The sequence below is a fragment of the Heloderma suspectum genome, chromosome 14 (genome assembly GCF_057233095.1).
Source record: "Heloderma suspectum isolate Gila_16-S chromosome 14, 16-S_ref, whole genome shotgun sequence".
NCBI classification, from domain to species: domain Eukaryota; kingdom Metazoa; phylum Chordata; class Lepidosauria; order Squamata; family Helodermatidae; genus Heloderma; species Heloderma suspectum.
In genome coordinates, this window is record NC_139471.1 from 19,356,933 (window position 1) to 19,369,799 (window position 12,867).

Consider the following 12,867-nt stretch of genomic DNA (forward strand, 5'->3'; position numbering starts at 1 on the left):
TGTATGTCACGTCATTTAGATTATAAGCCCAAGGGCAGGGACTGTCTTATTATGTCTTTGTAAGCCACTCTGGGAGCCTTTTTCGGCTGAAGAGCAGGGTAAAGAAATGCTGTAAAAAAATATTAAAAAAAAAAGAAAGTGATTTTCATCTTTCCATCCCATTCAAGGAGAAACTTGTGGATTTGGGTAAGTTCTTATTAACCAAATGAAATTGGCACCCATCCCTAACAGAGAGGCTTCGATTGTGCAATTGATGAGGATGAGGCCTCCAGAGTGAGTTGGCCCGATGGTGAGGTACGGTCTCAGCTCCCCCTGTCTATAAAACCCTTTGCCATGATTTAGCCTCCTCCTACTCATGACCCAAGAAAGGTAATTCTGCATTGCTGTTTCCACTGTTCTGGCAACCTTGGAACTTCCACACTTTTTCCCACCCCCCTTGTATGTCCTTTCCCAGAAGAAATGCTTAAATAAACAGAGCGAGCTCTGCGTGGTTATAATTGTGCCTTGGAAAGAGTTAAGAGCCTCCAAGAGCCCCTGAGCCCAAGGTGAAAAGCCCTCCTGACTTCTCTGTACTTACAATGAGTCCGTGAACTCCAGGAGGACCCAGGGCTCCCACGTCTCCCTAAAAGGGAAAGAAAGATCGACACGGTTAGGGGGCCTCTTTGCCGACCAGCGGAGAGTGCCTCAGTGTGGCGAGGGCTCAAGGGGAAGGGGTGAGAGCCACCCTGCCCTCCCTGGGGCAATCTCACACTTCCTTCTTCGGTGAGCTCGTGAATGGAAAGGAGCAGGAGTTCCTTCCAGAGACACAAGGCTGCTTGTTCTTCTCCTGCCGTTTCCCCTCCCAGGAACGGACAGGAGGGAAGAAGGAAATTACTGTGCAGTTTGGAGAGGGAGGGGAAGCAAGAGGAGGGGGTGGACAGCCAAGAAAGAAAGAAAGAAAGAAAGAAAGAAAGAAAGAAAGAAAGAAAGAAAGAAAGAGCACTGTTACTTTTTTTCCAATTGCGAAAACACAAATGTTAACAGCCCACCATGAACCTTTTATCTCATTCCTCTCAAAATAGAACAGATATAAACCTTTTACACTGAATTGTGCTCAGAAATATCCAGTATACAGCCAGGATTTCAGCATCCAAGACCTTTCTCCAAGAGCCTTCTCAGAGGGAGAACAGCAACAAGGGACTGGGCCTTCTCGGTGGTAGCTCCCAATTATGGAACGCTCTCCCCAGTGAGGTCCCAGCTTCTTGGTCCCAGGTTCAGACTTTGTTCTACTCTCAGGCATTGGACAGCATATGATAAAGTTTTAACGGGTCTCAGGATTTTTCATTGATGATTGTTTAAAGTCGTTTTATATTTTTGTATGTAGACGATTTTACATTACGTTATTATATTGTATTTTTAGGAGCTTAATCTTTGTCAACTGCCCAGAGAACTTTGACTACTGGGCTGTATAGAAATGTAATAAATTAATGAAATGAATGAATGAGATGAAACCAGGGATATCAAAGAAATCCACAGTGGAATCAAATGAGTTTGAATTTCTATGAATCTGATCCATGGATTCCACAGTGGAGTGTCTTTTCCCGAATTGCACGGATTCCATGGACTTGCAGACCAGTGTTTTTTTTTTCACTTTCCAGAATTTAATGTATCATAGAACAATATGTTAAAAAAAAAAATTAAAGGCCAAAAATGTGCATTTCCCCCATAGGCTAAAGCATCAAAATGAGCAGGGACGGGGGAGTGCGGATTTGTGCATTTGGGGGGATTTGCACATTTTTTGCAAGTGCGAATTTGCACAAATTTGGGAAATTGGAAAAAATCCGATTCCGCCAATGAGCAGATGATGGAACGGAAGGCACCTGACAATCCTTGAAACGCAGACAGAACAGATTTTACAAAATCCAGACATCCCTAGACTAAACTTAGGGGGGTTCCATTGCCAAGTATTCTATGAGAATGTGCGGGCAGCTTTCAAACTAGTCATACCTACAACACACACAAGTGCCACCATCTTGAGCACAGCCAGTTTACACACGCTATGGCCATTGCGCATATAGAACCCTATATGCGACAACTCCACTGGGACAGACAGCCAAGTGTCCGGGCGCAATCAGGTGGTAATGTGACCACAGGGTTTATGTCTGGGTATTGATTTACAACTCTTGTATACTGCTTTTCCATATCAGCCCACAAAAGCCGCTTACAAAATCATGGTATTATAGAACACAACCCAGGTCAACAGGCAATAATCAATTAAGACCAAAATAAAGAACGTTAAAATAAAATTAAAAATCCAGTTAAGAAGCGGCAGGACCAGTCCATTTCACCCTGGTTGTGGGACTCCTTCCCATCTTTCAGACGGCTGGTGAAGAAAACAAAATTCCAGCAATATTAAAATGTTGCGTTAATGGTTAATACCATTCTCTGATTTTAGAAGCCCTCCTGATTTTATTGTAATGTGTTTTTTCATGCCTTTGTCTGTGGTTTTTTCTGTAGCTTGATGTATTTTATTCTTTTTATTCCTTTTATTTGTACATCACCTTGGGCATTCATTGAGCGAAAGGGTGATCCAAAAATATACCAAATAGATAATAAATCATTATATCTACCATCCATAAAATCTTTTTTTAACAGCTTCCAATTATTATGTAGACATCTGGTCCTTTTCTTTCAATCCCTCAAATGCTGCATTCTGTCAGCTCAACTATACGAGCAAAACTCCATACTCCTATTACCTCCTAGGTCAGACGTTGTCATTTGCTGCCTCTTAGTAAAGAATTATGAATGCCCTGTTTTGATACTGAAGTGTTTATTTTTATGTTATGCATCTATTACAGAACTGTTTTAAGTTGTCTTTTATAGAGAGTTATGAAATGAACTGTGGTCCATGAAAGCTTATGCCAAAATAAATGTGTGAGTCTTTGGGCTTTTGTACATGAGGCATTTATCATGCACTTGTCATTCCCTATTCATGGCTGTTTACAGGTTCTTTAAATGACATTGTGACTCTCCAGTTTCGCTTCTGTGTCTAACCAGCACTTTCGGCAAGTTTTTTTTTAGAGCAGGGAACATGCGGCATTTGATTGATAAAACGAAGGAAAACGCGATTTCCTCCTCTGCATATTCCGCTATGCCACAGTGCCACCTAGAGATTATGTAGTGGGAAAGCAGGAAAGGAAACACTCCCTGTGAAGTGCTCAGATCTCAACTCTGTGAAGAAACCAAAAGCAGATACAGCTGATTAACAGCTTCGTGTAGAAACGCTCTTTAAGGTGGCACAAGACCTTTTGTCATTTTTGCTGCAACAGACTTAGCAGGGATAGCTTTCTGAACGTGTGTGGTTGATGACAGATGGTAGGTAGGTAGGTAGGTAGAGAGAGGCAGACAGACAGACAGACAGATATCTTTGTTGTGAACCTTTCTGAGTGTAGTGTATCAAGAGAGGTGGTATACAAATAAAGTGGCTGTGACTGCACCCCGATATTATTTTCTGAGGCCCTCCTTCAGGCGCCATCTGAGGTGAGAGAGGTGAAGATGAGCATGAGGTCTATCTTCTCAGTGGTGGCATCCTGCTTGTGGAATTCTCTGCTCAGAGAGGCCCACCTGGTGCCTACTCTGAGGTCCTTTTGGCACCAGGCAAAGACTTTTTTAAAATTCCCCATGCCTTTCCAAAGGGGCATTTTCTTCCCTAAAGGGGTGTGTGTGTGTGTGTGTGTTTTAATACTGCTCTTTTTATCACCTGCTCTGACATTTGATTGTTCAGTTGTATCCTTGCATACGTAATGGCTTTTATTCTTGTAAGCCACTTCGTGAAAGTGTCTTGGAACGGCTGGGTATACATAAAGGGTGGGCAACCCCCAGTTGCTCGTGCCACCGCACCACCAAATTTCATGCCAAAAAAACACCCGTCCGTACACTGCTAGAGACTGGTAGCCTGTACAGAACACTAAAAAGGTCAAAGTTAGCTTGAGAATAAGCCGAACTTGACCTGTTCACTGCTCCACAGCTGAAATTTTTGGTGGTTGTTCTTGCCACCACCGCTTTCACGCTGCGGAGTTCCACGGGACAGCCGTGACAGATATGCAACCCTGGGGGGCAAAATAGCCCCAGACATCCCCCTGAATTTGCCCCCCCCCCAGTATAAATGTTTAAAATAAACAAATCAAATAAATAGCCTTGCTTCCAACAAAAGGTAGTATCCTGAGCATGGCCTTGCTGTGCGTTAAGCCCAGGGCTATCTGCGTGGAATGTCATTTGTCAAGAGGCAGCCGTGAGACTCTCTTTTATCATAAGGGAAGGAAAATCTAGTCTCAAAGCAGTTCTCATGAGAGAGGGGGGGAGGGGGAGAGGGGAAGGGGGAGGGGGAGAGGGGGAGGGGGAGAGGGGGAGGGGGAGAGGGAGGGAGAGGGGGAGAGGGGGGAGAGGGGGAGGGGGAGAGGGAGGGAGAGGGGGAGAGGGGGGAGGGGGGAGAGAGGGGAGAGGGAGAGAGGGAGGAGGGGAGGGGAGAGGGGGAGAGGGGGAGAGGGGGAGAGGGGGAGAGGGGAGGGGAGGGGAGAAGGGAAGAGAGGGGGAGGGGAGAGGGAGAGGGGGAGGGGGAGAGAGAGAGAAAGAGAGAGGAGCCCACACTAGGTTGAGAGCATTCACCACAAACTGATCTGACATGGATAGCACGAACCACCCACATTCAGTGGCAAAAGAAGGCGCAATTAAGATCCCTGTGTGCATATCGAATTCTGGAAGGGGTGGCAGGACAGAAACCTCGGACCCATGGCTGTGGTTTCGGTATACATTCCTCCCAGCAAACTCAGAATCTGTTCCATGAACGTCCCTTGCTGGAATTTGCTCCGTCTGTGACTCTTTTCTTGACCCCGCCAAACTTCTCTTCAAACGAGCTGAGGCACTCCGTTTTCACTCCGCACGCTAAGCGCCATGTAGGGAGGGTGAGGGGAAAGACTAAAGCAAAGGATCTCTTCTGCTGAAGAACTGATATTACGGGGCGATGAATCCCCAAGTGATCTCAGACTGAGCTTCCAAAAAGTGACCTAGAACTCCTTGTTGGGGCTTTTCGAAAGAGCCCAGATGAACAACGAAATAATAGGATATTGGAAAACAGACAATTGGATGGACACATCCCAAACCATCTGGGGCGCCTTCCTTAAGAGATGATTAATGGTTCCTGTGGAACAACTCAGCATCAAATCCCTGTACCTATTTAACATCCTAATGGTATTTAACCCCCTATAACATTAAATTGATCTAGGGTTGATCACAGCCTAAAACTTGGCAGTATGGACAACCACACAGCAGCTATTTCCATATGTTCTAGGAATGTGAGAAAAGTAATAAATTGGTGTTCTGTGTTATTCTGTCTCCAGCGAATCACGCCACTACGAACTCCCAGATGGTCCTGTAATGATTTTGTCGCATTCTTTGAAAGGATGCGTAGAGAATCATTTTACTTATTCCTTTCTAAACTGCCTAAAAAGCTCCCCCCCCCCGGCCAGTGGCTTAAAGCAATTAAAATCTCATTACAATTCAAACAAGAGAGCATTACAAGTCGCAAGAAAAACAGATAAAACAGATCCCCAGGCAGCATGAGATCATTCCCTTGCCTGCGTGCAAGGCAGGCCAGAAAAGAAAGACCCCGTGGACACTGGGATATGTCGCTGTTATCCTCTGGGTAGCTTGACACCACACGGATTCCTACTGCCCACTTGTCTCCACTCCATCTGTGCCTACCTTCCCCGGGTTAAGCTTGTAATCACGTGATTCAGCATCTGGAAGGATGAAGGGACAGAGCAGGAGTCAGAGATCGGCACCATCAGGCAGCTGTCAGGGCCTCTGCCAGTGCCAGGGGAGCTGCCACGACTTGTGGAACTCCCCCCCCCCGCTGCTCTTTGCTGTTGCTGCCTCCCCACCTGCCTGCTCCAAGCATCACAAGCTGAATATGAGCCAACAATGTGATGTGGCTGCAAAAAAGGCAAATGCTATTTCAGGCTGCATTAATAGCTTCCAAATCCTGTGAAGTACTAGTTCCCTTCTACTCAGAACTGGTTAGGCCTCATCTGGAGTACTGTGTCCAGTTCTGGGCACCGCACTTTAAGAAGGATGCAGACAGGAGGGTTCAGAGGAGGGCAACGAATATGATCAGGGGACTGGAAACAGAGCCCTATGAGGAGAGACTGAAGGAACTGGGCATGTTTAGCCTCGAGAAGAAAAGACTGAGGGGAGATAGGATAGTGCTCTTCAAGGACTTGAAAGGGTGTCACAGAGAGGAAAGCCAGGATCTCTTCTCCATCATCCCAGAGTGCAGGACAGGGAATAATGGGCTCAAGTGACAGGAAGCCAGATTCTGGCTGAACATCAGGAAAACCTTCCTGACTGTTAGAGCAATACGACAATGGAACCCATTCCCTAGGGAGGCGGTGGGCTCTCCCACACTGGGGGCATTCAAGACGAGGCCGGACAAGCACCTGTCAGGGATGCTCTGACTTGAATTCCTGCACTTAGCAGGGGGGTGGACTCAATGGTCTTACAGGCCCCTTCCAGCCCTACTATTCTATGATTCTATGATTCTATGAAGCTGGACAGCCACTTGTCAGGGATGCTCTGCCTTGGATTCCTGCCTTGAGCAGCGGGTTGGACTTGTAGGGCCCCTTCCAACCCTACTATTCTATGATCCTTTGTAAGCCTGCATTCTCTAACCTGGTGCCTTCCAGATATTGTGGACTTCAACTCCCATCGCCCCCAGCTAGCTTGGCCAATGGTCAAGCATGCTGAGAGTTGTAGCCCAAAACATCTAGAGGGCCCCAAGTTGGGGATGAACCCAATGAGGAGCTGTAGCATCCGTGATGTGCCCTGGGCTCCCCTCTGGGCAGCTGTGTGGACTGGGATCCAACAGGGAGGGCAAGTGAACGGGCCACGGTGGCGAGGAGTTGGACCTGCTCAGGGAGGGTTTCAGTACTGGCCCTCCCAGGAAGCTCCTGAGTCCGCTCTCAGGCCCTGTGCTTTCAGTTTCCTGTTTAGCCTTCTGCTGCATGGCCAGTTCTCCGTAAGGATTCATGATTCAGGCTGCCGTTGGGTTTGCACCCTCTGTGCGGCCTTCTTGTCATGACTCGCTTCCCTGGAAATGGTGGTGGGATATTTCTGAGCCACAGACTGGGCTAGGGGAGAGGTTGTACTGGAACTCCCTCACCCCTCAACAGTGGCCAGGCTGGCTAGAGCTAATGGGACTTGTAGTCCAACGACATCTGGAGGGCCATCCCTGGACTAGAGAGAAGGGAGAACACAGTCCTGGTGAAGCATGAAGCGTTCACCCGTCGAAGCCATGCAGAAGTCACTGCCAAGAACCCCAGGTCAGAGTGTATGTCGGGTGTGTTGAAGAATTCAATCCTACATTCTCCAGCAAATGAGGGAAGTCTGACCAACCCGGAGGGCCAATACAGTGTCTACTGAAGACATCTTACCCAGCTGCCCCCAAATCCTGGAGCCAGAACACTGCAGGAGCTGCAAGGACTAGAACCAAGAACCAGCACAGCTGGCCACATCTGGTGAGCCCCAGGGGTGCAGCTTAGAAAATTACCCTGGGCAGTGATAGGCTCCAAGATACTGGAATGGCTCCACCCACCCATTGCCCATCTTCAACAGGAAAGGACTATTGCAGTTTCCTGTTTAGGCTGGAACGCTGCCCGTCGTCTTTCCTGGCTCTGGCTCACTCCGACCTTGGGCTTTGTTCCCTGGCTCAACCTCCCCATTCGACCCCCTTGGGTCTCATCCCTGGCAAGGACTTTTGGCTCTGACCCCTGGCATGATTTCGGCTTCGGTCAGCTGCCAGCAGCTCAGCCCTAACAAACTCATTCGCCAACTGCCCTGGAATCAATTCAGGTGGAAGACGGCATTTATAAAACAAAAACAAAACAAAAAACATGTTTTCAATTTAAAAAAAAAATAAAAGGAAGAAAGATGCCCAGCAGAGATGCAGAAGCTTTTCTGATCCCCTAAACAAGCAACGGAGAGTCACAGCCTGAGATGCAACGCAGGGTTGCATACGAGAACCGCATGTGGGTCGGGGCTGGGGGGGATCCAAACAACCATCGTCACGGTGAAAGTCTTCCCATATCAAAGTCCATCTTTGACTCTTCTGAGCTCTGTAGCATAGAAAGGTTCAGGATGGCAACATGCAGGCCGCTTGGGCGTCAGCTGGTGCCCCAAGAGAACAGAACCATGCAGGGCCTGCCCTACCATAAGGCAGAGTGAGGCAGTCGCCTCAGGCAGTAGATGCTGGGAGGCAGCAGCAGGGTATGGGAGGACAGAGTGGTGAACCACGTGGCCTGCCCTGCGCCCCCTAAGATAGACTGATGCCTTTCGGTGTCCCATCGACAGTATTGAAGTACGATTCAGTTGCCAGTCCAGTTGGCTTTTGTACATGGAATGGGAGAGGTCACCATCTTGCTCTTTGCCTCAGGCAGCAAAACATCATGGGCTGGCCTTCTAGCCATGACATTAGGCCCTCTCTCCTGGAGTCATCTGAGAGTCTGAGGAAGCATTGGAATCTGTCTGCCTTTCCCTGCTCCTTCTGATGTGCAACAGGGTCCTGTCAGGCCTTGGCCCAGCGCTGACAAGATGGGCTGCAGCTAGGGATGCTGGAGAAATTCGAGGCGGATTAAAATGAGCTCGGATTTCTAGGAATCCGACCTGAGGAATCTGCTGCGGAGCACCCCCCTCAGGCTGCGCAGAGTCCCTGGACTTTCGGATGATTTTTTTACTTTCCCGAAATGTACGCATATGAATCCGTAGAAAAATACATAAGTTTCTGCTGAGGAAACGTTGAATGGAATGAGGGACAATACACTAAATGTTACATCTTGAAGTAAATTATGTGAATACTTACGTCAATACCTACGCCAATATTTATGTAAATATTTCCATATTTTTCCGCATGACAAAAGAAAAAATATTCGCATCCATCTGTGGGTGGATGATGGAACGAAAGGTGCCTGAGAATCCACAGAACACAGACGGAGCGGGTTTTATACAGTCCGTACATCCCTAGCTGCAGCTGGGGTCCAGTTCAGGTGTGTGCAGACGAGGATCCCAAGGGCTACAGACATGGTCACAGAGCGGCGTCAGGATCAGGCAGACAAAGAGCAAAGGGCCAGAGGGAAGTGAAGAGCCCGAGCCAGGCTGACGGTTGAGCCTCAAAGCACTAATCCAGGGCCGAAGGGGCCAAGAGTAGATGCAAGGTCAAAGGCAGGCGGGGCCATGATCCGAGACAGCAGTTAGCAGCAAGAGAGTAGGCAGAGTGCGGAGGCTGACAAGGACTTGCTCACACTGAGAAGCTGGCTTGGCAGGAAGGGCTTTCTACAGCCTGGTGTAGCCCCATTGGCTGAAGAGAGTCAGCTGACAGAATTCAAGCAGGGGCATCAGCAGATTCCCTTCAGGCTAGAACTGCAGCCTAGAGGGCGCCCTAATCCCTGAGCCAGACTCCACCCACCCAGTTTCCTTCCAGATGCTTTGGACTACAACCCCCACCAGCCCCAGCCAGCATGGCCAGTGGCCAGGGATTATGGCGGTTGTAGCCCTCAACATCTGAGGGCACTCAGTTGGCAACAGCTGGGCCCTGGGCCTATGGCCTGCTTAGCTTGGCCTCCTGAAGACCCAGTATGCTGGTGGCACAAGACGGAAGATGCTGGAGACTGGCTGATGGTTTGAGACCAAGCTTCACTGAACTGTCTGGGTGTCATGATTGGATCTGAGCCCACAGAGTCCCAAAGTAGCTCTGATTCTGAGGAGGAGATAGAGTCTGTGGGAGAGGAACCCCCTCAGGTTTCAGAGGTGCAGCTGGAGGGGGAGCCCCCCCCATTCACATTCCTGGGAGCAATACTGACCCTGGCATGGAAAGAGAGGGACAACTTGAGCTTTTAGAAGCGAGGCGCAGGCGCAGGCTCAAGCAAGAGGTTGTGGGAGCTGAGCTGAGGCGCTCAGCCCGTTTGGCTCGATGTCAGCAGCTGCGCCCCAAGGCCCCACGGGCAAGGGGGAGAATTTCCCCTCCTACTCCTTATGTTCAGAGAGTTGCCGTGCTTTTCTCCAAACAGAGACCAACTGACGTCCTAACCCTTAGAAACCCCTGGTAGGCTGTTCCTTTGTATTAGACTCACTCAGGCAATTAGCATCTGCAAGCCTCGTTAGGTTGAATGAAAATAAAGCTTTGAACGCAGCCCTTTTGTCTGACTGTTGATTCTGGCTATTGGAGGGCTCAGAAGACTACAGGGGCATTCCTGACACTGGGGCACTGTCCTCTGTGAAATGGAGGAAGATGCCACTCTTCTCTTCCAGAATTGGCTTGGCCTGGTTTTATCGCAAGCCTTTGCTCCCCTCCCGCCTCGCCTTACTATGGGCTGCTTCTTTGGATTCCAGTCCGGCATGATCCAGACGGCCAGGGCGATCATCTCTCCCTCGCAACTAAGGCCGGGACAGACCCTCCCTAGCCAGCTGTTAGCTCTGGGGCCTACCTCTGACCGGGAGTCTGCCTGCTGTCCAAACTCCTGCCAGACAAGGGGAGAACAGCTGTTGTAGTTTCACTTGGTAACTCCGACCCCCCACCACCACTTCCACCGGGGGGAAAAGTCAACGCTCGCTTGGGAAGCTTGTGACAACCCATCCAGGAAGGGGGAAGGAATTACATCCAACCAATTGGGACTGATGTCAACCAAGCTCGCAAACCAAGATCGATCTCGCTTACGCAGGCTGTGGCAGACAAGTTCTGCTTTCAGAAGGACCGACCACTAAAGATCTGCAGACGCCAGTAAAAGCAGAAAGCAATGAGGGGGGGGGGAGTGCTGGAGCAACTCCCTGATGAGGAAAGGCGAAAATAATTGGGCCTCATTTTTTTTTAGAAAAAAAGGCGACTGTGGGAGGAAATCACAGAGGTGTAATAAAATTATGCATGGTGTGGAGAAAGTGGAGAAGAGAGGTTTTTCTCCCTCTCAGAACAGTCAAACCCAACAGGGTCTTCCGAGGAAGCAGGAGGTGAGAGATTCAGGACGGGCAAAAGGAAGGCCTTCTTTACACCGTGCACAATTAATCTGTGGGATTCCCTACCATGGGATGTGGTGATGGCTCCTTGCTCAGATTGCTTTACAAGATGATTAGAGAAACTCCCAGAGGATAAAGCTTGTCAATGGCAACAACTCACGATTGAGTGACTTCTGAAATAATTTATCTTCCAGAATTTTAATCCCATATATCTGCAGAGCTCCACAGCAGAGTGCTTGCCATATTGAGAGCCCTGCTGGCTCACAGGGCAGGCAGTGGGGGGACATGGCGGGGGATGCTGGTGTGCCATAGGCTTTTATTTCCCTCCCATTGACTGCACTGGGAGGGAAATGAACTACATCGGCTCTGGGGCTGGACTACTTTCAAGCCCAATCTTGAGAGCATGCCAGGGGAACAAGGGAGGTTTGGATCTTCTGGATCCAAGACTGTCCCAGATGCCTCCTGGAAGGCCACAAGCAGGACACGAGACTCTTTTAATAAAGGTTTGTCTAACTTGGCGAACTGTTGGAGCTCTTAACACTTAATGCTGCGTTTTTTCATATGCTTTGGAAATGACCAATCGTTGCCTCCTTTTGGGAGGAAGCTATCATACGGATAAAATTTGTATTGGAACACTCTTTAATATTTATTGAAGCACATGTTCTCTTAAAATTATTTGCCTGCTTCTTGGAATGTAACATTTGGTCAGCATAAATGGATTTTTCATGCCCTCTTGACTGCTTGAAGACTGATATTACAATATCAGAAGGATAAAAGTTCACTGCCTATAATGCAGTGGATTGAAGACTTAACAATGCTAGCAACATTTGAAAGAGTGGTATATAGGCGCCACTCATGAATGGACTTATATTTGGATATTTGGTCTGCGTTTACTGAGGTTTACGTGTAATCTATTACCTTTTCTTCTTATTATTTTAGAATGTTGTAATATTTGAAATTAAGGCCTTTAAAGCATGTAGCTAGACATGTGTTGTGGGAGGCGGGGTGTGTTTTTTGTTGCTGTTAAAATTCACAATTAAAAAAAAACAGGATGTGAGGCTAAAAACCCTCTCTGGCTGTTGTTCCCCAGCAATTGGTGTACACAGGCATACTGCCTCTGATCCTAGAGGAAGCAGACAGCCATCATGACTAGTAGCCATAGATTGCTTTACCCTCCATGAACTTTTCTTATCCCCCTTTTCAAGCCATGTGAAGTTGGTGGTCGTCACGGCACACTGAGGCAGTGAATTCCACAGGAGATGGAGCAAATGAAAACAGCAGTTTTAGAAGGGCGTTTTAACAAGACTCCCTATGCCTCAAGACTCTGCCCCTGCCGAAGTGGCAAAGTGGAACATCTGCCTCATTACTTATTCTATTGCCCTATTTATCCCCAAATTTGTTCTAAACCTTTGCATCGTTTTCTTGAAAAAAAGTCCAGCTGGTCCGATTTCGACAGAATACACTTTCTGTTTACTTCCAAAAGTAAGACAGTCCTATTGGCATTGGCCAATTTTGCTCTCACAGCCCAATCGCATAGAGTTAATTTTATGACCTCGCAGGAAATTAAAAATTAATATGATTTGTTTGATTTCCTCTATCTATGTTCTATCTTTGCTATTACTCTGCCTGTTGTAAACTTTGGTTGAAACAATAAAAGCTTTGATTGATTGAATTCCACAGGTTAACTGTGCGTTGTGTGGACAAGTCCTTCCTTTTGCCTCTCCTGAATCTCTTGTACATTCAGTGTCATCGAATGACTCCAGGTAGGGATGGGCAAACAAGCAATGTTCAAGGTTGCTAAGATTCCCCAAACACTGTCTTGCCACTTGTATC

At 48.0% G+C, this 12,867-nt stretch overlaps 1 protein-coding gene across 1 annotated transcript in view; it reads right to left on the bottom strand.

Annotated features, from left to right (window-relative positions):
* Window positions 1–12,867, bottom strand: part of LOC146335737 (uncharacterized) — a 352,825-nt gene that overhangs the window by 207,405 nt on the left and 132,553 nt on the right. The window contains exon 13 of the mRNA XM_084820776.1: window positions 578–622. Within this exon, the coding sequence (XP_084676902.1) occupies window positions 578–622 (45 nt within the window). The remainder of the gene's footprint in view (window positions 1–577; window positions 623–12,867) is intronic.